The sequence below is a fragment of the Emydura macquarii genome, unplaced genomic scaffold, assembly GCF_026122565.2.
Source record: "Emydura macquarii macquarii isolate MOO-44397 ecotype Brisbane River unplaced genomic scaffold, CSIRO-AGI_Emac_v2 contig_2063, whole genome shotgun sequence".
NCBI lineage: Eukaryota > Metazoa > Chordata > Testudines > Chelidae > Emydura > Emydura macquarii.
Genome location: NW_027132200.1, coordinates 331,988 through 356,529, shown reverse-complemented (window position 1 = coordinate 356,529; position 24,542 = coordinate 331,988). Strand labels below are relative to the sequence as shown.

Sequence of the window (24,542 nt, the reverse complement as noted above, 5' to 3'; positions counted from 1 at the left end):
TACAGAAGGACCTAGACAAACCGGAGGATTGGACCAAAAGATATCTAATGAGGTTCAACAAGGACAAGTGCAGAGTCCTGCACTTTGGACGGAAGAATCCCATACACAGCTACAGACTGGGGACTGATGAGCTAGGCAGCAGTTCTGCAGAAAAGGACCTGGGGGTTACAGTGGATAAGAAGCTGGATATGAGTCAGCAATGTGCCCTGGTTGCCAAGAAGGCTAATAGCATATTGGGCTCCATTATTAGGAGCATTGCCAGCAGGTTGCAGGAAGTGATTATTCCCCTCTATTTGGCATTGGTGAGGCCGCATTTGGAGTATTGTGTCCAGTTTTGTGTCCCCTACTACAAAAAGGATGTGGACAAGTTGGAGAGAGTCCAGCGGAGGGCAACAAAAATGATTAGGGGGCTGGAGCACAAGACTTATGAGGAGAGGCTGAGGGAATGAGGCTTGTTTAGTCTGCAGAAGAAAAGAATGAGGGGAGATTTGATAGCAGCCTTTAACTAACTGAAAGGGGGTTCCAGGGAGGATGGAGCTAGGCTGTTCTCAGTGGTGGCAGATGACAGAACAAGGAGCAACGGTCTCAAATTGCAGTGGGGGATATCTAGGTTGGACATTAGGAAAAAGTTTTTCACTAGGAGGGTGGTGAAGCACTGGAATGGGTTACCTAGGGAGGTAGTGGAATCTCCATCTTTAGAGGTTTTTAAACTGCGGCTTAACAAAACCCTTGCTGGAATTATTTATCTGAGGTTAGTCCTGCTTTGAGCAGGGGGTTGGACTAGATGACCTCCTGAGGTCCCTTCCAATTCTATGATTCTATGAAATCCATATTTTTAAATCTCGGGTGGATACTGGCACACTGTTCGCAGTAGGAAAAAAATATAACCTTCCATTTTTTTTCTTTAATAAAAAGATGTGAAATATGGAAAATATTATTATGCTGCATATTTGGGATGTTGGTATTAAGTCTTGATGTGAAGAATTTAATTGTGCCTGCTTCAGTGTGACAGAGAAGACAAAAACCAATGTACCATTTTATATTTAATTATAATTTAAAATCTAGATATATTTTATTTAATGTTTTAAACTTTACTCTGCAGCTGGATTTAATCTGTCTCACCATTTTTTGTGTATTTGGGAGCAGGTACTGTTCTTCCCCCATAGTTATACAGCTGGGAGAATCCCACCTGGATTTTGTGTTTTGTTAGACCTTTAAACATTTGTTTTCACCATTGATTATGATGACTTGCTCTGAATTTTAAAGGGAAATTAATTCTAAAATGTATTTAGCTAACCTCATAGTCTATGCTACTCAAAGGATAAAGATTCCTGTTGGCACTGAATGGATTACTCACATAGAACTACTCACATGAGTAAGGATTTGCAGGCTTGGGCATTCCTTTGTATAAAGAAACCTTGTTCTATTTGCTTTTTAGTTCTCAATCTTGCTTTCCTTTAGTAAATTTAGTAAGTTTTGTATTTAACGAATTGTTCATTGATCCTATTGCCTTGTGTCTGTACTTGTATGTTGTCTCTATACTTGTAAAACTTCTTCCGTAAATCTTGTACCTATGAAAATTATCACGTGGATATTTAGGGTGAGACTGTGATGTCTGGGCACACTCCAGCATAGAGGGGTTACTATTATTCGTATATAAGGCAAGAGGCAACAAATGGGTACAGACAGAGCAATGGAGGATTTCATGGAAACCAAAAAAGACAATATTGGTCAGCATAACAGGCAGTGGTATAAGAATAGCAGTGACCAAAACATGGTTAAGTTTTTTGTAAGTATCACAACAAAGGAGAGTTTTAAGGAGGGTTTTGAAAGAGGATAATGAGTTAGTTCTGCAGATATTTATGGGGAGCTTTTCCCAAGCATGAGGGACAACATGGGAGAAATCATGAAAATGCTTGTTTGAAAATTTAACAAGTGGATGATTGACGTTGGCATCATAGGCCAATCCGAGGTGAGAGTCGACATCTCAATAGCGAATGAGAGATGATAGATAGGATGGGGATAAGCTGTGAAGGACTTTGCAAATAAAGACAAGTAACTTATGTTTGATGCAACAGAGAAGGAGGAGCCAGTGGAGGGATGCATGCAGAGGCATCACATGGTAAAAGCAATGGGCTCAAAAATTATCCTTGCATCAGTATTCTGAATGGATATGATCAGGGCAAGACTTCATTTTTCAAGGCCAGAGAAGGAAGATGTTGCAGTAATTGAGATGCGAGAAGAGAGCCTGAATGAGAGATTTAGCTATGTGGATGCACAGCAAAGGCCATATTTTAGAACTGTTATGCAGAAAAAAATCTGCAAGATTTAGACAGTCTGGATGTGATGACCTAGAGCAGTGGTTCTCAACCTTTTTTTATCCAGGGACTGCTAAACTTAAATAGATAAAACTGCAGCCCCGCAACTCCCCCCTCATTATTTTGTTGCTCATAATTGTTTTTCATGTTCCTATAATAGTTAACACAAATATGACTGTATTAGAGAAATTATTATTTGAACAGATCAACAAAAACACAGCAAATTAAAATATTGACAGTTTACTTAGACTAATGATGATAAATTACAGCATTGCTAAGTGATATATGTGAGTATTGGGGGGTGTTGGAGGGGTGTATGTGTACTGGGAGGGGGTATTTCAGGGGTGCTAGAAGGGTGTGTGTATAGGGACATGATATTTGGAGGGTGCTAGAGAGCTGAAAGTTGAAGGTGATGCTTTGGTTACAGGCTTGAGTGACAGGCAGGATGGTGGTGTTGTCCACAGTGATTGAGAAAGGAGGCAGAAGGGACAGCTTGTGACAGAATCAGGGACAGAAGATTAAGAGCTCTGTTTTAGCCATGTTGAGTCTGAGCTGCCGGCTAGACATCCACAAGGAGATGTCAGAGACAGGCTGAGATTTTAGTTTGGACAGAGGAGACACGTCTGGAGTAGACAGGTAAATCTGAGAGTTGACAGCATAGAGATGATATGAAGTTGTGTTTGTGCTTGGGATTACCCAGAGATAAGGTGTAGAGGAAGAAGAGAAGGGGACCAAGGATGGATTCCTGTGGAACCCCACAGAAAGTTGGAGGGGAAATTAGGAGGATCCTCCAAAGGAAATTTTAAATTGAGATAAATTAGAGAGGTAGGAAGAGAATCAGGAAAGGACAGAATCACAGAAGCCCAGGGAGGACAAGATTTCAAGAAGAGGAGCATGGTTGATGTTGAAGGTAGCTGGCAGGTCAAGAAGGATGAGGATGGAGGACTGGTTCAGAGCTTTAGCTAGGAAGAGGTCAATAGAGACTTTGGGGAGAATAGTTTCAATGGAGTCCAAGGGGCAAAATCCAGATTGGACAGGGTCTAGCATGCAGGAGGAGAGGAACTCCAAACAGTGATTGTAGACAGCATGTTCATTTTGCTTAGAGATGAAAGGGAGAAGAGAGAGAGGGTTGAATTTGGAGAGGCAAGTAGGGTGGAGGGGAGGTTGGGTTTTTTTTTAAGATGAGAGAGACCAAAGCATGCATGTATCCTGAAGAGAAACAGCCAGAGCAGAGTGGGGGTGAACGAGATGAGTAAGACAGGGGACAGGAGTGGGTGTGAGGGAGGTCAGGAAATGAGATGAGATGGGGTCACTGGAGCAAGTGGGGGAGGTAGGGGAGGACAGCAGATGAGAAATTTATGTGCCAACGACAGGGGAGAGGGAGACGAGAGTTGGAGGAGAAGGCAAGACCAGGTTGCATCTTATTTTCTCAGTATTCACCATTGCGATCCCATGCAGAGACGGAAATGGAGTCAGGAGGAGGGCAGGGTTTGAGGAGTGAGTCAAAGGTGGCAAAATATGGCTAGGCTTTTTGACATTAGATTCAGTTAAAATTGGAGAAGGGCAGCTATTTAGTTAGGAAAATGGCAGAACGGACGGAGGAGAGAATGAATTTGTAATGGAGGAAATCAACCTGACCATGGGATTTTGGCCAGAGATGCTTCACAGTGTGACAGCAGGAGCAGAGGAAGCAGATGTTGGGGGTGACCTTCCTTTGTTTACCAGTACAGGCTACTCATATCATGCGTAGGAGAGCAACCACCACCAGATAGCCACACCACCGCCTTCTCTGGTGGTCAGGGAGCACGCATGCAGGAATGGGGAGTGGTGGAGCCTTGGCTCCTCTCCCACCTCAGTGTACAGGCTAGCACGGTTCAGACACTGCAGAGGGAGAAGTAAATTGCATCAGGAAAAGGACTGGCACAGCTTATTTCCTCCATGAAGAAAGGGGGAACCAGGGAACAAACCACAAGTCACAATTCAGTCCCTGCTCTGCTGCTGGAGAAGGGAAACTATGTACTTCCCTTCAATAAGGGCAGATTGCAAAGTGCCAATCCTGCCTTGAGGGAGAAGAAGGCTAATTTGCTGTTTTCCATTAAACTGCTACAGTACTGTAGTATTTTTCATAGCAGTAACAAAATAGCACAGAGGCAATTTTTTCTGGCTCTTGAATTTCAACACCCATTCGATCACATAATAACATATTCTATAGTCAATGCCTTCTCTAAAGGCAGTCAAGTCCTGCGAGACCTCAGTGAGTGCTAGTTTTATTGTTCATTTTACAGCTCTGAAAATGATTTGAATTAAATTGTATATAGCAATGAAAGGTCTTACAGCTCAATCTGACTATACAGTACAGTACCTTCTCAATGAAATACATTAATGGCAGTTTGCCACGGGGAACAGGTGGATCCCAGCTGAGTACAACATATGTTTTGCTGGTTTCTGAAGCATGTACATTAGTGGGAGGTCCTGGAATCTGAACGTCGCCTGGAGGAGTAATAAACTTAGTCAGTGTTAAACCACAGATTAACCCCAGGTCAGCATTTATGTTAGAGCTCGTCTTTCCAAACTCCCTCTCTACAGTGCACTGCGAGTCTTTTAAAGGCTGTAGTATCAGCTTTACAGTTTAATAGTTTTGCATCATTTCTATTTTGAGGGACTAAGCATGCAAATTACAAGGGAGGTATTTATTTTCACAACCAAATTAAAATATTCAATAGCACATAGATAGAAGCTTTTCATTTATCTCACATGATTTTTCCTTGATGATATTTGAATTACTTTAATCTGCTGTGCCAAATGCTTTGGTAAAACCTACTCACTATATGAAAATAAGAGAGATGCTTGATCAAACCGGTGAGTCCAAAAGTTACTAGAGAAAACCGAACCAGAAGGAGGATTCACTCAAAAGGCTGGAACATTTAAACACAAAAAGAGCTCAAGGTAAAGTGGGCAGAAAAAAAGCATTCATGATATCTTCTATAATATGGATGATGTTACCAGCCAATATAATTTAGAGCAGCCCTAAAGGCTCAGAAGTGGAGGAGAGCAAATGCGTTACACAGCTCCCTTTGTTTCTACCCCTACAGGCCATTATGCCTGCTGAGGATTACTTGGAGTGCAGCAGTCGTCTGGCCTCACACCCTTTCCATTGCCACGCCAAGGTCTACATGGAGGATGGAGAGCCAGTGTAGCTCTATGCCAACCTGAGGGAATCCTAAACTGCCCCGTTTGGGCAGCTTTATGGCCACTCTATGTCACTGCACAGATACAAAAGGGCTAGGATCTGTCTCAATGGAGTTACATGCTGGTGTAATGAGAAGCAGAATTAAGGCCTATAAATGTCATCTTCAATCATATGTGAATGAATAAGATGTCAACTGGCAAAAGTTCAGAAATGGTAATTCAGCAGACATCCATGAACATCCTCTTTCTCCTGGCTTAAAATATGGCAGTGTGAAGGGGGTTTTGTTTGTGGGTTTTTAAGGTGTTTTTATAATTTTCTTTCTCTAAGTGCAAGTACAGTGCATAGATAAATGCTTAGAATTTAAAATTTAAAAAAAGAGAGCAAGAGAAAATGTCTCTTCCAGAAGACAATCATGAAAGTGAATCTTTAGGGGTTTATAAGCAATGTCACTAGAACCATGAGATAAAAAGTCAGCCTGCTATGTACAGTTGAAGTTACTTTATCTTTTATGATACTTCTTCCCCCCAATTAAAATCAGAAGCTTTGAAGTTTGCATTCAACAAGTGACATCATTTATTGTCATTCATAATGTATTTTCATTTGTTTGATCCTCTGCAAATGGGACTTGTGTTCTTTGGATAAACACACTGATCTCTTGAGTTTAAGACACGTGCTTAAGTATATAGCAAATAAAATTATTTTAAGCTCCAAAAGTTCTATTTTCAGCATAATGTATCAGGATTGAGCCAAGAGGCTCCCATGAACATCAGTAGCGTTCACATTGTTAAATCCCCACAGTGTGTGCTAAATATTCACCCCTTAGAATTCCAAGGCTGACATCATCTGTAATGTAATATTGTACTGGTACAATTAACAGCCTCCCCTTGCACATTGCAAAATCATCCAACACTGATAGGCAGATAAATTATGTGATCTAAGGGGCCACGTTTTAAAACTGGCCTCCAGTTCTGCAGATTTAAGTAATTATGTTTATGATCAATAGCATTTAGATATCTATATTCCTGGCTAGTATCCACACGGTGCCTGCAAAATTCAAAATACAAGGCTGGATATTTAACTTCTTTGGGCCTGATTCACTTCTCACATTGATGTAAATTGAAGTCAGCAGAGTTGCACCAGTGTAAAACCAGTCTAAGTGATGAGAGCCCTCTAATTTTGTGATCTTGCGTAACAATGTGTAATTTCATTGGTAACATCGTCAAAATCACAAAGTTTTTTTCTTCTGCAGTTCAAAATGCCTACAGATAAAGCCATCTCAAATCTCAGAGCCAGATTCTCCACTCTATTGCAACAGTTTTACACAGGTATAACTCCACTACACCACACCATCAGTGGAGTTGCTCCATTTTTATACTAGCGTAAGAGTGGATAATCAGACTCCTTTATCTTCAACAGTAACCTGCTATCCTAGTTAACATTTGTATCTGACTAGGCAAAGTAAGCAGCACAAATACTCTACCAGATCAAAATTGCAGGTAGAAGACATTTAGGACTTCATCCTGAGATTTACTGGGAATGTCTACCTCTTACAGGCATCATGGCTGTGGCAACACATAGCACTTCTCAGGAACAGACAATTAATTCTTTAATTATATTATATCTTTGAATAAAGATGGATTTAATGTACTTCCATTAAAAATGGCAAACACGACATTTACCAAAGCTTCAAACTTTGACCAAAAAGCCACACTAGGCTCACAGTATAGGGAGGAGAAATAAATGGGATTCAGCTGTTTAATCTCAAATTGTGACTAGTGAAAGAAAGAAGTTGAAACCCATAATGAAAACAGCAGAATCAAAAGCATGAATTATTCCACCCCTCAGACTTTTGCCTTTGTTGATGTTGTCTTAGGCTCACAAGCCTGGATATCTGCTTTTATTTATTTTTATAAAGAGCTGGCTTACTAGGTGGATTATTTTTTCAAGATCTCATGTTTCTAATTATAATCTTAAATTCCTTGGATATAAACAGATGAAATGACATCATGGTAGAGCTACATACCTTCAAGGTCATCCTGATATAGTACAATTTCTCTGCCTCCATCCAGATGAACAGCTGTAGACCAAAACAGTCATTTATAGTTAGTTCTCTGTGCAATGAAGTGCATTTACATATTTTGAAGACTATCTTTTATCAATGCTGATAAACACTTTTGTGTAACTGCATCCACTAACTCAACTCCAGTATTACAGCCTTGTGTATGTGGACTCTCATTCATTGTTACTCACTAATTCTGCCACCTTTACTCACACTGACTAGTTCTTACCCACATGAGTAATAAGGGACCATTTAAAGATTCACTGAAAAATAAGGATCATATTCTTAATTGATGGAATTGATCACAGCGGCCATGTCTGTTATCACTTGGACTCTGACGACTGGCCATGAATGTGAGTGACCTAACTGAGGCACGCCAGGTTACAAGGAACAAGTGAACTTTTGGTCTTCATAAATGGGTGAAATTCACCCCTGAATAGAAAGCCAGCACAAAACAGAGTTTAAGTAGGGTGTCAGAAATCCATAGCTTTTGTGCTGACTCTTTGCACAGTGCTAAATTTCAGTCAAAGTAGAACAGTTCCAGAGGGATAGCCATGTTAGTCTGTATACAGCAAAAACAACGAGAGTTCTGTGGCTCTTTAAAGACTAACAAATTTAATTTTTGTAGGCATAAACTTTCGTGAGACTCAGCTCACTGCGAAGTGAGCTGAGTCTCACGAAAGCTTATGCCTACAAAAATTAAATGTGTTAATCTTTAAAGTGCCACAGAACTCTCGTTTCAGCCAAAGTGAATGTCCATCTAACTATTCTCCAGCAGGATACCATGGCCTATACCTGGAACAGCACTAACAGTGTTCCCTTACAGAACAGAAATCTGTGAGGCCATCTATATCAGGGGTGCCCAGCAATATGCAGCCAATGGCTGGCCTCTTCCTGTAACTACTGGTTGTGAAAAAAGACGACAGACTTTAGGATTTTACTGCTAGTGAATTCAAACAACAAGCAAATTCCATTCAGCTAACACAGATGTATTGAGTAATATTTCCAAAGTGACCTGATTTTTAAAGGTATTTAGGCATTGCTTCACTCAGCACCACAACACCTTTGGAAATGAGACATAGCATCAGATTTTGAAAGCTACACCTAAATACCTTCCAAACTCTGGCCCTTATGTATTGCAACACAAAATCAAAACAATATCTAAATACCTTTCAAAAAGCCTTTATGTGCTTTTGAAAATGTTACCCATTATGCTTTAAGCATTTCTTTTATATTTATAAATTGGGTAAATATATGTAAATGAATTGGCCTCCTTAGGCTCCTGGCAAGTTGCCAATGTGGACCTTGCTGTCGAAGTGGGTGTGCCTTCATTATAATTAGCAATCGGAGGAGCTCTGGGAAAGAATGGAAGCTGAAAAAGCAGGTCTAAAATGAAGACATTGGCACTGCCCATTTGGTTACCCCACAAATAGAACCAGAAAATAAAACTTTTCTTTACAAAATTACAGTGTAAATGTGGAACAGCTTCTTAGTGACCTACTTTGTAATCTGTCCAGGTCGACAGGATCAAGAGCTGCAACTGCTTCAGAGACTCTAGATGGCCTGCTAATACCCATCTTGTTCACTGCTCTCACACGGAATATGTAAGACCGTCCCTCAAACAGTCCAGTTACAGGGTATTTGCAGATTTTTAATGGAGAATCATTGCACTGGACCCAGTTTTCGGTACCCACTTCACATCTTTGAGTAAGAAAAGGAGATCATTTATCAGGGTGCCAAAATGAAGCATGTGCTGTTAGTATTGTGCCTACTAACAGAACCAGATCCACAACTGAGGCAAACCAGTGTAGCTCCATTGACTTCCACGGAGCAACCCCGATTGACACCAGCTGGGTATGTTGCCCATAACACTTTATTACTGATGGAAAATTACTTGTGTTATATCAAAAGGAACAGTACACTAGATTAGACACATAATGGGTGAAATTTACCCATGGTCTATGCACCACATAAATCTTACTTTTGAGTGTTTAAATGGAACTTAAATGGTCCATAGGCATTGTAGAGCCCTCAACAGAGTGGTGAATTTCTCCCTAGTGATTGCCATTTTAAAATCAACATTTACCTACAGTTCCCAGCAATCTGAGCGATAGGACATAACTACAGTGTCTCAGATACAACAATGTAGCAATAGAGGGTAAATTGTCATTTTAATAGAGAGTACTATATATACTGAAATTATAGCACTAATATTTGTATATATATAGTACATTGCTAATTTTAAATATTAAGGATGAGATGCTGGGCTTTACAGCTGAGGAGCACCCATTGCAGCTCAAGAGGAGTGCAAAGATGGCCTTTGGATTCCCTTGATCTCTGTCCTGAGCCGGACCTCCAGCATAATTTAGAGCAGATTTCAGGAGCAAAAGGGCTATCATATTGGCTTAAACTTCCAGTTAAGTAGTCCCCTGGTTTGTATGAGTCCATGTCTGGAGTACACAAGCACCAGTTTAAGGTAGCATGATGGAGAAGGGGCATGCATGGCTGGAGCACTGCTTCACTCAACACTCCCCAGTAACTGGAACAACCCCTTGCGTGCTGTGCCAGCAGGGTGAAAATTAGAACAGCTCTAAGGCTGCTCTAACTTGTTCCAGGAACTATACTGGCCCCAAATAGACCCAATAATGGGATGAAGGGCATAAAAATAGTGACTTTTTTCAGTACATACAGTTTTGATATTAAAAAAAAACAAATCCACAAATGTACACACACACACACCTGTCAACAAAATATCCTATGACTGGACTCTCACTGGCTGTATTTGGTGGTTTCCATGTTACAATGACATAATCTCTGTTAGCATCATAGCATTTAACATCCATTGGTGCCCCTGGTGCCCCTGCAATTAATGCGTCAGCATCTAGATCAGGGAAAAAAATCAAATCAGATTTGACTGCAATATTTCTCAAGTTTGGAGAGAGACTCGGTTGCTATAGCACAACAAAGATGAATTACACAGACTGGCCAATTCATCACAGTACTGCTCCTGTTATATGCCCGTGATATACCAGTGATTTCTGTGAGTTACACTGGAGTAACATGGTGGGGAATCAAGCCTACTGGGGTCTATCAATAGGTTTTGAAACTGGCACAGATTTTGGAAGATAGAAATGGAGATTAGGCACCAAATTCTCACTGACTTTCAATAGGAGTTGAGCACCTGACTAGCCTTTGTGCTTCTGAAAATTTCACCCCACAGAAAGATGGATTTCAGTGACTCCTTTGCATGAGAGAGGCACTCACTGAAGATCATGTGGTCAGGAAAAAGACATTTCCTAAGACTACTTGGCATATGAGCATTTGCTACATTTCTAAGGTTACTTACTAAATTAAATCTTGATATACAGACACTCCTAAGTAACTAATGTTTCTTAGCTGAGACACCTATACGTGGCCTGATCCTAAGAAGTGTTGAGCACCCACAACTCCTAAGGAACCCTTTTAACAGCTGGAGTTTTCACCCTACTAGGAAAGGCTTATATGCATATTGGATAAACTCCAAACTTTCTCTTCCCTGGCTTTGTCTTTATTGTTAGCAGAAACAGCAACAACACAATGGAAACCTCAATCTAAGCTTCTTCCCAAGTCTTCACTGTTCCTAAAGCTTTCCCTGCATATTCTCAGAGACACTGCTCCTCAGGAAAAATCCTCTTGCTGGCATGAGTCAGAAGCAACTATGCTGTATCTTTATGCAGGATTCTAGCACCTGAGTTTAAGGTGACGCCGAGAAGGCCTATATCTCTGTCCACAACCTGTCACCCTTTTGCAATGACAATGGTGCTGAAATGTAGATGGTCAGGATCAGGCTCCAATATGATCCCACCCTTTGAAATTTCAGAACTAGGGGCCTAATTGAATCCTTACATTATACAAACGGCAGTTACCCTTTACCTTCAGATCACACCTCATGTAAAAAGGGGGGTCAGGTACCACTGTCATGCTGGCTGGATTAGGGGGGGAGCATTTATTATATTGTGTGACATCAGTATGTCAAAATCATAATAATTCATGTAAGATATGCCATGTCAGGTACTGTTAGAAAGACTATAATGTGCTAAGTAAGATGATAATACTTATGTTCATGTGTTATACGTGCAATGGAAGTTATGGATATATTTGATATATCTGTATTTCTAATTGTGCTGTCTGAGACACACCCTAGACAGGGTTGCAGCAGAACAATATCCTGCTTAATGGCCCATTAAGACATTCCCAGGTGCAAGGGGCCCAGGGGAAGAAGCCAGGGATATACCTGATGAGTCACCAGGACTTACCCATGTGACTCTGGACTCCATTTTGGTTCCTGTAAAATTCCACAAGCAGCATGGCAGGGGCCAGAGGATATATAAGGCAGAAGCCTTGGAATCCATTTTGCCTTCAATCCTGTTTAGCTTCCATTCACCTATCTACCTCTGGACCAAGTCATCTGCAACTGAAGCTGTAAAACAAAGGACTGAGGCCCATCCAGGTACTGGATGTATACCAGAGGGACTATACAAGCCTGCAAACTCCACAATTCTTCAATAAACCTGATGTATATGGACTTTCAAATTACTTGTATGTATCTAATTGCTTTAATCCTTTAACATTTCTCTTTTGGTTTGTTTCTTTCTTTTTATAATGAACCTTTAGTTTTAGTTACTAAAGGATTGGCTGGCAGTGTGGTATTTTGGGTAAGATCCAAATTTATATTGATCTGGTACTGTGGCTGACCCTTTGGGGTCAGAGGGAACTTTTTTAGTAAAGAGCATAGAGTTTAAAAAACTGGTCTCTTTAATGGACATAGTGGCTGATTGGGGGCTGGAGACTGAAATGCAGTAAAGGGGGCTGTGTGTAATTGTATTTTGGGCTTCTTGATAACCAATGTGGGAAATCAGAAATACTGTTTGTGGCTGGTTGGGAAGCCTGACTTCAGTGTCACTCACCAGCGCTGGGAGAATCTGCTCTCCTTTTACAGCCTGCCCTGACCTTGGCATTTTCAGATGGCTACCCTAGGCACGGAAGGGTCACAACCACATTGGCAATTTGTTTCCCATTGTTTCCCATTGGCAGTTTGGTATGGATCTTGAGGAGGGCTCTCCACAAGTCTGGGGACCTATGAGTGGGAAGGGGTCAGAGTGGAGGTATGCCAAAAGATAGGCTCATCATCCACCTACCAAGAAAGTTAACGTGCTTTCCATGATCTTTTTCCCCTTTCAAGTGGGCCTCCAATGGAATGGACTAGGAACAAGGAAGCCTTAATAGCTTGGCTCCAAAGACAGCAGGGAGCATGGCTGCCGGAGACAGAGGCTACATCTACACTGCATTTTAAAGCCCGTGGCAGTGAGGCTCAGAGAATGAGTCTATACGCTCAAGCTTGCGGGGCTCATGCTACGGTGCTAAAAACAGCTGTGTAAACATTCAGGCACAGGCTGGAGCTCAGGCTGTGAAAGACACCCACTCCCTGGGCCTCAGAGCCTGAGCCCAATTGTCTACACACAGCTGTGTCTAAACAGTTTTTAGCACCGTAGTGCGAGCCTGAGTCTGTAGACTCAGTCTCTGAGACTCACTGCTATGGGTTTTAAAATGCAGTGTCACCACAGAGCCAATGCGGTTTGTGCACTAGCCCCACAGGAAAAGATGGACACCCTGCCATCACCCATATCCACCCATACACACAAACGGAACAGTCTGGAAGAAATCTTTGTGAAGAACAGCACATGCACACTCCGGTACACTTCTAAATAGAACCGGCCAGATCCTCAGCATAGCTCCATTGACTTTGGTGGAGCTGCACCAATTGACAACTGAGGAGGATCAGAGTTAAAGAACTGCACAGACAGAAATGTTCTCGTTTTTAAAAACAAAAGAAACGTAGAGCTTTGTTCTGCCCACAGGTGCATGTGGGAGCTCAGGCTGAGTTCAGTGGGAGATGTGAATGCAAATGTGAGGGCAAACTCTGACCTGTCTTCTATTTTAATGCATACCTCTCCTTTTCATCTATGTCTCTTGTGAAATATACATTCCTTTGGCAAGCCAACCTTTCTTTTCCCTTTCTCCCTCAAGTCTTACATATAGTGCTAGGCTGTGATTGGCTCTGGTGAAGGTAGACTGAAGGGAGGATACATGGAATATTTCTTCCCCCCACCCTCAACCACAGTCCCTGAACTTGAGAATGTAAATGGCCTGCTTCCTCCTAGTAAGCCCCCTAGCAAAAGCTAGCACAAAGAGGAGGGGTTGGGTTCAAGGCATTTTGGAGGCCCTGTGTGTCAGAGTGCAGGGAGTTAACAGGTGAGTATACATGCTGATCATTTTGACACCAATTAGTTCCCCCAGAAAAGGCAGACTGGGGTAACTGAAGTTAATTATCTAATCATGTGTGAGGGATAGGTGACCCAGAGAGCCAATTATCCCATCAGCTCGAGACTCATAAGAATGTACTGATAAAGCTATGCTGCTGCAGTGCATCTGGTGAAGACTCTCTATGCCGACAGGAGAGAGCTCTCCTGTTGCCATAAATAAACCACCTCTGCAAGCAGCAGAAGCTATGTTGGTGGGAGACGCTTTCCTGCTGACAGCGCTGTGCACATGAGTGCTTTTGTTGGTGTAACTTATGTTGCTCAGCGGGGTGGAATATTCTCACCCCTGATAACATAAATTTTGCTGACATCGTCTGTAGTGTAGACATTGTCTCAGACACCTCAGAAAAGGGAGACGTCTGCTTCTCTCAGGCCCTGGGGAAAGTCCCAAAAACACAGGGGAATCTGTAAATAGCACTGCAGCATGGGACTGTAAAGGTATGGGTGGAGGGAATGTAAACAAACAGCATGATATGGGTACACAACCAGTGGAGTCTGAGCAACTTTCTGTGGTGCTAGATGGTAGGAGTAGACAGCACCCTGTTACACTGTAGAGTACCAGTCAGAGAAGCTGGCCATCTGTGAAGAAAAGAGTAGACTGCACCATCATTAAGGATGGGCTCCTTGAGTCTCTAGGAAGGATCATATTTTTAGAAGCACAATTCCACACAAAGCTCCTCCTGGTGCAGTGTGACCCCATTGTCCCTGACATAGACCAGTGGGTAAATTCCACATCTACATAATGCCATGCTCTGGATTTCTTTTAGGCTTCCTTCATCATACTATGGTGCTAAATTACATGACTTTTCCTAATTGCATTTGCTAAGTCCCATCCCAACAAAGAATGAAAAGCATACCTCTGACAAACATGAATGCACTGTACTCATTCACCCCGCCTTTTGTAATTATGCGGAGGGTGTATAAGCCTTCATCATCCTTGTTCAGGTGGGTGAAAGACAGTGCTGCTTGGCCTTCTCCAAAGTACATTTTCGTCCACTTGGATTCTTTTATTAGCACATCTGGAAGAGAATTGGAATCAAGCATGTGTTACTGAGTTAGCAATAGCAATCTTCATCCAAGCTCAGTTCTGTGTTAATCAGTGGCACAGACTGCCGTTTATACCAGCTTTACTCAGCATGGTAGTGTTTTGATGCTATGAAAATTTTATCTCTGAGAACTAAGCTGTGCCCTGTAAACTCATTTCACCAATGAGCATGAGGAGAGGAGCATATGATTTAGCTATTCTGTGCTGTACTTGCTACAACAAAGGGAATGATTTCCCTTCACCATCATTTTTAATACGCTGACAAGAAAATATTTTAAACCCCATTTTGAAATAATGTTATGAAAACCTACGGTACACAGTAACGTCAGCAGTGTGTAATGTTTATCCTTTTAACTGCACCTTTCTGCCTATTCAGGTCAAATGTCAGATTAATCAGATTTATTTCTTTAAATGTAAAGACCAGATTTCAGTTTAATCTGAAGCCTTGCTATAAAGATACACTGACATTTACACCCTCCAAGCATGCCTGCTGAGCAATGAATCCAATTAAATCTGAATTTCTCACAGGTCAGAGGTGTTGTCCTATGATTAATGTAAATTAGTCTGATGGACTAGTGAGATGGCAGCAATGAAATGAGCAGAATATTTTATACTGGAGAAGGAAGTCCCTCTGTCTCCCTTTTTCTTTTAACAATTGATAGGAGAAATTTTGATTTTTAACCCATTGAGTGTTATTATAATCAATGCAGCAGTGTTCTGTTCAAAGTTCAGCCACAGTGTGATGCTTGATTGTTGCCCTGTTGCTCAAATACACTTTGGAGCAGATGTTCATGGAGCTATTGAACATGGAGCTGCACAGGGGGTGGGAAAAATGTACCACATCTTCAAGCGATAAAGATATTAAGAACTTTATAAATCTCCACACCTCAGAAATAGTTAACATGATAGATGCCCCTTTATCTGCAGGATGATGGGAGGTTGGCACTGCCCAGAAGTATACATGCAAATCCTCAGGAGTTCTATTTGACACTCAACAGTTGACCCTAAGTTCAGGTTCCTTCAAACTGCCCATTTGGCTTCTCCATAACTCTCTGGGTCCCATACCTAACTATTCTGGCATCTACTTCCTCTCAGTCTTCAAACACAGCCATTTTGGACAACCCTCACTCCAGCCGAGCTGAGCTATGAAGGGAACTATCTCTTGTCTGCGATAGTAACAGAAGGTAAAAAAGATGTATTAGGAACTATGTTACACATCAATCTCTTTTCTCTTAAGAAGGTGAGTTCTGAACCCACACAGACTGGAGGGAGAGAATCTGCACCTGAACAATTAAAACTCAGTTAAATGAATGCATGTACATCATCTCAGTGAAAATCTACTTACCATCTCTGTACCATTCAACACGAGGTCGAAGCCTAGTCAGATCCGGGGTGACCAGCAGAGTACATTTGAGGGTAACTGTTTCACCTTCCATTCCAAAGGTGACACCAAACTTCTCCAGAAACTGAACATCAATATGGGTGAAGCAAACCTCTAATGGCAGGGGCACTGCACACAGAGAAATCATGAGACTACCAAGCACTAGTACATGATACTTAGCACTAAAAGATTATTATCCATAGCTGATACATATTGCTGGTCAATACTTGCAGCTGGGAAGTTAAAAGCATATGGACGTCTTACATTGTGATGTCTTAACATTCAGAAAGCAAAGCCAGCAGTAGGATTTATTATTTTGAACTGAAAAAAAATATTACTTGGGCTCTTGACCATGATAAGATTGTAGAACATGTCTACATCTTCTCACAAACAGGAAAGAGTACTTACAATTGATGGGTAACATCCCACCAGGGTGTGGCTCTTCATCCCCTCTGAATCCTGTAAAACAAAGACAATTAAGATCCAACCCAAATAAGAGTGATATTTATTTTTATTTTCTATTTGTAGTGTTGTTAGCCATGTTGGTCCCAGGATGTGAGTGAGACAAGGTAAGTTAGGTAATATCTTTTATTGGACCAACTTCTGTTGGTGAAAGGAAAAGGCTTTCAAGCTTCAGACAGCACTTTTCTTCAGTTCCAGAATAAATAACCAAAGTGCCTGAGCTAAAGACGAAGCAGGACAGTTTGTTGAGCATAAGGGTTTCACACATTCAATAGAAGGCCACTTAAAATGAAGTGGACGTTCAAGGGTTAGCAGGCAGTAGTGTGCGTTACAAACTGTTGCAGTGAGTCACAAAACCAGTGTCTCTATTAAGTCCAGGCTTTTTAGCGTCTAGCAGAGTTCAGAAGTTAAGTCTCCAGGCTCATCTTTTGAGGGTGTTGTGCAGGTTTCCTTTGAGGATGAGGAGTGGTGTTTTTATTATATTTATTTGAGGTTTAATTGTTATAGCAGACTTACTCCTCACAACCACAGCAGCATTTGTGGACACCTGCCCATGGACATTTGTTGCAACTGCGGTATAAGTAGCTGTGTCATCAAAATTAGCTCTGGGGGGGAAAGAGAAAAATAAAAATATTATCAATATAAATAAAATTCATAAGTAAAGATCATAATCGTTTACACTACAAATCAAAGGGTTCCGCTCAAAAACAGAGGCCAGATTCTTTTCTGAGCTCACTTGGGGCAGGAGGGCAATCAGGTGGTAATGACCCCCTGGTTGTCTGCTTCAATCACAGCCCTCTCACGGGTTAGATCACTGGGGGGGCTGCTGTATCATAAGCCAGCTAGCAATGCTCTCCAAGGAACTGTCCACCAAATGGGGATAGCTGGAGTACATCATACTCTGACCATTCTTTCTTCCCACCTCTCACCCTCCCCAAGCCTCCTATGTCAGGTATTGAGGGAAGAGGTATAGCAGACAGCTACATCAAATCTATGCCTGCTGGGATTCCCCTTCTTCTGGGTTATCCCCAGCAAGGAGTTGCAGGCAGTTTCTGTTCCCTTTGCACCACTGAGGCAGCACAAAGGCAAGAGAGCAGGCCAGGGAATCTGTCCTAATATTGCTATAGACAAATGGGTTTGACCTGATCTTTTTTATTTAAGAAAAGAAGTAGACTAAGGAACAATCAACTTTAAAAAAAAAGGTGGGGGGATTCTTAGTGTGGCAGCACAGGGCCCAATGGTGGAATAACTTACTCTCCGCAGCCGCCTTTGATGTGGAACTGGCAACAGGTGTCTACATATCTGTTAATGTCAAGATTCCAAAGCAAACTTCTACATCCAAAGACAATGGGCCTGATTCTTTTACACCAAGGTCAAACAGGAGTAACTCCACTAGAGTTACACTGGTGTAAAGTTATGGTATGGGAAAGGAAAATAGCTCTTTGTATTTTGAACAAGCCCTTGAATATTTTGCCTGCATAATAATAAATGTTAGGTAAACATACATGAAGTGTTTGTATTAATGATCTGTGCCACATACACTTGAACCCTGCTGCTGTGAACGTCATGCAATTTAAAGAGAAGCTCTTTCCATTTATTGGAGACCATAACTTATGAGATGCAACATTCCACCTGCCTGCATTCAGTTTCATCTCAGAAGAATAACTTGGTATCATCTTGGAAACTCTCAGATGAAATGGATAAAAATATGGCCACAGTTGTCTGATACAAGGTTATGGACACGAAGTATGAAAGAACAGAGCAAACTCAAATGCATTTGATACAAAGTACCCAAGAGGAAGGCAGATTTTGTGACATGCAGCATGGGTGTCACTGAAGTGACAGGCATGTCACACACTTGCTTTTGAGCCATGTCACAGTCTCTGGCCTGTGACATGCTATGAAGTGGTATAACCCATAGCGCTTACTTTCAGAAATTTACCATTTGCTGACGGTAAACATGACCAAGTGATGTGCAGAGCAAAGGAATTACATCAATATAAATGTACAGGGCTCATAGCGCCTCCTAAGGGCAAATCTTCACCTATGCATTTTACAAAACAAACTGGCAAAATACAGAGTATATTTTATAATTAATTATCAAAGACACAATGGCAAAGCCTGAGATCGGCTTGTGTTCCACAAAAGCCTAGGATAGTCCCTAAACATTTCAGAACCATAGGGTTATTATGAAATATTATATGCTTGGAAAACAAATTAAGCAAATTTCAACTCACAATTAATGCTTTTTAAATACACACTCAAAGAATAAACCAATAATTGTTCACAAATCTATCTAAAGTTTAACTGATCCTTTGCTATGGTATCTGGTCTTACAAATGTTTGGACATGACTCCTTAGCTAGTTAATATGAGATTTCTTTACACAGGCATTATTAAAAGCATGAAAAGAAAATATAATATAAAATTATCAGTGTTAAAATAACACTAATAGTGTGATGCAAAATGTCAAAAGCAAGGAAACCTGCAGTAAGTTTTCCATTCTCTTCTTAACCCATCCAGTTATGCCTAGTATTGAAACATACATGGCATATAGGATTCACACTCTTTTCACTACCCACTACCACAATGTTTTGGTACAATGAAACAAGCAAAGAATGAATTGAGAGCCTTAATCATAGTTTTCTTTGCTTTTGTGAAACAAAACTTTATTGTTGTTATTATATTTTTACTTGACTGTAGTCCTGATAAGGAGGATCAAATGATATATAATATATCAAAAGTGAGGCTAACTTTTAACAAAATACCATTTTTAAAATAGTGGATTGGTCATCTTTATTCAGCACTTGCTTTTGTGCCCATTAGTGTGATGTATTTGATTACTAGTAACCAGTCAATAAACATTGTTAGTTATCAAAATTACACAGAATTCAGTATTTTAAAACCATGACTTATGTAGTTACCACAAGGTGGCAGACAAGTAGTCAGGAAACTACAAAAATGTCTTTTACACAGAATGCAAGAAATGCAGGATTCTGTCTATGAAATAAGGAAGCACAGTGAGATGTTTTGATTAATTTTTCAAATAAATATATAAACATGCTGTCTCAGATTCTGCTCTCAGTTACACACGTGCAACCCCACTGAAATCAATAGGCTTATTCTGGCATGAGTGATAAGAATCTGACCCTTAGTCAGTTTCTCCTGTTTGTGAAGGTCTTTCACACAACAAAAGGAGAGAAAAACATTAAAAAAATAGAATAATGTGATTTAAAATTAGCAGTATTGGCAGGGGATTTAGGTAAATGGAGTATTTTTACTACTAATAATTAGAGCTGGGCAAAATTTTTCATGCAAATGATTTTTTTCATTGGTTCCATTAAAACAACTCATATATTCAGGTCAAATTTGGCAAACTGTATCAATCAAATACAAAAAAATTAAAAAATATCAAACTGGTTCATCTGGAATTTCTGACATAAATCATTTCAACTTTTTGATTTGGAAAGATGTTTTATTTTCACGTCACTCAATTTTATTTTAAAAAACGCTTTATAAAGGTTACACAATCTTGGAAACTTAACATTCAGGGTCAAACAAAATGTTTTGCTTAACTAAAAATAAAAAAAATTCAACTTTTTCATTATGCCTGAAAAATTGAACAGTGTTTATTTCGGATACACCCAAACTGCTTTATTGTTTTGGGGGGTTTATTTGGTTTTGTGGGGGTTTTTTCCCCTCTATTCTTCAGCTTGGCCTCTGACCCAAAAAACTGTTATTCACATAGCTCGTGGGGTGCAATTCCCAGCTCAAGGAGACATCCCGGTGCGAGCACAGTACAACCACAAGCAGTAGAAGTGGCTAGTCGCCCTAAATACAATCCTGTACAAAACAGTAGGCAGCTAGTCCCTCCTGCTACTTTCATTGCCACAGCTACCATCTATTTTTAGCGTGATAGTTCAATCAGAGGTACAGTAGGTGTGTCTCTTTGAGCCAGAATTTACACCTCCAGTTCAAAGTTTAGACATGCCTTCAGTGGACGGAGGCAACTTGAGCGTATACGTACTAACAGGTTTCACGTAAACATGCAAAAGACATATTTATATTAATATAAATATACGTGGTTTGCAACACAATCTGGCTTCTGTGCATTTTGTTACTTGAAGAGAAGCTCTACCTATTTGCTAGAGACGACTACTTTGAAATTTGACAATTGGCCATTTCCTGCTACGCCTCTCTAATATAGCTCTGCCTCATATGAGTTACACCAATGTAGGGTATGTCTACACTGCAAGTGAAGGTGCAGTTGCAACTCAGGTAGGCAAAACCACACTAGCTTTAATCTAGCTAGCATGGCTAAAACCATAGCAGTGAAGACACAGGGGCATGGACTTCAGCATGGACTGTGCATGCCTGCCCAGGATACTGAATAGATACCTGTGCCACTAGTCTGTGCTGAAGCCTATAGTGCTGCATCTTCACTGTTATTTTCAGCCAGACTAGCTATATTAAAGCTAATGCAGCTATGCTTAACCGAGTGGCAATTATACCTCCAAATGCAGTGCAGACAGACCTTTGGATGGCTTTACATTAGGTTGACCACTACAAAGGTGATGTGTAAGGGGTGAGTGGATGTAAATTACACATCATCTTGGTTTAACTTGTACTCTGAGGGAGGCCGGAAAAAGGTGCAAGTTACACCAGCTCCTGATGACTCACCTTTGGATTTGGCCTTAAGAGTCAATAGCAGTGAACACACTATCAGTTTTACTGAATGCATCTGTTTTGATTGGACATCTGAACACCTAACATTTCCTAAGTCATAATCCCATATTGGATCTTGTGTAAAAATTAAGGTGGATTCTTGGGGAGTGGTTTCTTCATCAGTTATCCTAATACTTTAGTCAAGAATGTGTTTCCCAGGCTTTACAAAGGTCAGATGAAATGGGTAAGTTTACCTTCAATAACATGAGACATGAGTGCAGAATTATGTCTGTCCCAAGATAATGATAGCTTTTTGTAAAATTGCCCTGAATCTTTATCATGTTCTTTATACTATTTGCACTGGGATCTTTGCATTGGCAGATATATACTTTTAAAATGTGTGTGTTCATTCATCTGGCTTTGTAGTTTGCACTACAGGAGTGCAGAGTAAAATAATGTTTTGGCCTGAATTGGCATTCGTTTCAACCCACTGCAAAAACAGAATGGAGAATGAAGAAACCATGCATTTGGTTTAAGACATCCACTTTTGGTACAAATTCAGTTTTCCATTGCTCTGGCATGAAAGGCTGTAGATGGTCCCCAGAGGATACCCTCTGGTAGAGATACTCAAGGTTTACCTATGTCAAATAGCTTATTTCAAAATGTGGACAATGGAATGGGAAGGCCCATATAATATTCTCTAACTCCCTCCCCCACCACACACACACACACTTTATATTTTAATCAGCTCTCCCTCTAGTATAGAACTCGAGAAGTGGTTCTACAGTCAGCACAGACCCAGCATAAGATTTTGTCACCTGCTTCCCAGTACAGGTGACATGGCAGGAGTGGCTAAGGGCGGGAGGGAGTATACCCAGAATGCACTGTGTTTCAGTTGTTCTGTGCTAGTGCAACAGCTTTCTGCATGTCCCCCGTTCAGGAGGCATATCAGTTCTGTGCTGGGGGAGGGTGTGAGAAGGGGTGTGGTTGGAGTGCATAACAGCCCATACAGTGTTTGCAGATCATGGCCCCTGGCCCTACTAATTGCCTCCTACGTGAAGGAAGATTTTTGTCAGAAACTCCACCAAATTGACCTTATGAAGTTTCATGGTCCTTCTGTCCTTCCATGGATGCCACTTCAGGAGTGGCCACAATATGACCCTAGGTCAGTCACTTTGTCTTTACCTCACTCAATACTTCTTAGCTATTGCAGCTTATATGTGCTAGGATGGGAATTTACCTATAGTTCTGGGCCTGTGCCATTCTTTGCATTCAAGCAGTGAGATATTTAACAATTAGACATTATTATTTAAGCATTCCATCACATAGTCTCTAGACCTTCTTCTGGGCAGCAGCCTGTAACCAGCTGCTCTGCAGTTCAGAACCCGGCCTTCATACATGGAGCCCTATGGACCCTGCAGCCACACTCCACATCCTTGCACAGTGACTGTGCTTCCGATAGTACCTGGCTACAGCACAAGGGATGGCAACCATAATGCTCAGCATTAAATCTAGAAGAGCATAAAGAATTTAGCCTGTTGTACCCAAATGTATCTATAACAGTACCTTACGGGCAGTGCAGTGATATTTGTAAAGGCAGGAGGCTTACAGAAGTTTTGAGGGTTTTGTTTTATTTTTTAAAGCAGTGCTTGTAGAAGTTGGAAACTGAGAGCTCTGGTTAGAGTCAGGCCTACTGCAGCAGGCTTATACAGCTGTATGCTGTCTTCCCCACACAAATCTGCTGATGCACTCTCAACCCCTCTGAAGGGGTATAAATCTGCATACTCCAAGGCATACACCAATCACTAATTGCTTGAGGTTAAGAAGAAATGTTCCCTATGGCTAGGCTATTCCATAGATGTCCCCTAAATTGTTTCTTGCACCTTCCTCTGAAACATCTGGTACTGGCCACTGTCAGAGACAGGATACTGGACTAGAGGGACCAGTGAACTGATGCAATGTGGCAATTCCTACATTCCTGAGAATTGTGAAATGGGATTTGGGGAAGCGCACAAATTAGAATTACAATTCAACCATCAACTCCATTTGCTTTTACTACTCACGACAAAACTTGAACCCAGGTCCCCAAGGGTGAAAGGCTAGCATAATACCCCTCCAAGCAGCCAGAGATCAACAGCGTATGAAAAGGGTTGTGTCATGTGACTGTAGAAGACATTGTAAATGGACACAGGTATGTCTTAAAAATCTGAGACACAGCTACAAAAGTGATCTGGGTTACTGTACAGGTTGTGAATCCTCTGAGATAAATGGCCAGATGAAAGTTTCCAATTACAACTTGAAAATGAGGTGATGTTCTGTTTCTGGCATCTCAAGAATGTTTCCATGGAGGACAAGAAACACCCAGTGTATTCATAGGAATAAATGTCACACTTGCATCAGAAGGAAAAGTTCACTAAATAAGACATGGAGAAGTGCTAAGAAGACAGCCAAGAAATTCCACAGCCATTTTAAGTGACCACAGTTCAGATGACATGTAGCTCAGCACTTTGGTATGGACAGCTGAGAAGAGTACAGAAGTGGCTAGATAAATAATCTTAACTACTCTAGTTCCAGAAAAAAATGTATGAACATGTCAGATAGCTGGATCTTTCATTTGAAGGAATACACATCTTTTTTTCTCCTTCCAAATACAAGAAGTAGCCAGGATTTTTTGTATTAAAAAGGTATAGCTAGTAATATCAAAGTAATTTTATTTCTTGCATGTCATATTTCTATCATTTTCATACAGTCTACAAACCAGTTTTGCAACAACGAAAGTAGTAATAAAGTAACTTAGTGGAGTTTAGAAATATTAGTTCAAGAAATTGTATGCATCTCAGTTGGAATTAGTTATGAAGATGCACCAGTTAGACAGGACCCTTTTGGCAAACAACTGTTAAGGAAGGAAAAGGTGAATGATTCAGGGAGCAGCTGGAAAGGTTCAGCTTGGAAAAGAATGTATTGCCAGAGAATAAGAAAGATGAGGTGAGTGTGAGTCTGTGGGTGCCAGCGGTTAGCTGTTTGGATAATCATGGGTACGTCTGAGTAAGTATGTATGGGCGTA

General features: G+C 40.9%; 1 protein-coding gene across 4 annotated transcripts in view; it reads right to left on the bottom strand.

The window, feature by feature from the left end:
* MYOM2 (myomesin 2) overlaps positions 1-24,542 on the bottom strand; it is a 146,232-nt gene that overhangs the window by 102,874 nt on the left and 18,816 nt on the right. For all 4 annotated transcript variants that reach the window (XM_067558437.1, XM_067558440.1, XM_067558436.1 and 1 more), the window contains exons 7-14: positions 17,331-17,419; positions 16,761-16,811; positions 16,317-16,481; positions 14,784-14,945; positions 10,307-10,448; positions 9,069-9,268; positions 7,532-7,585; positions 4,681-4,808 (exon numbers count right to left, since the gene is read on the bottom strand). In XM_067558437.1, coding sequence (XP_067414538.1) covers positions 4,681-4,808; positions 7,532-7,585; positions 9,069-9,268; positions 10,307-10,448; positions 14,784-14,945; positions 16,317-16,481; positions 16,761-16,811; positions 17,331-17,419 — 991 coding nt within the window. The remainder of the gene's footprint in view (positions 1-4,680; positions 4,809-7,531; positions 7,586-9,068; positions 9,269-10,306; positions 10,449-14,783; positions 14,946-16,316; positions 16,482-16,760; positions 16,812-17,330; positions 17,420-24,542) is intronic.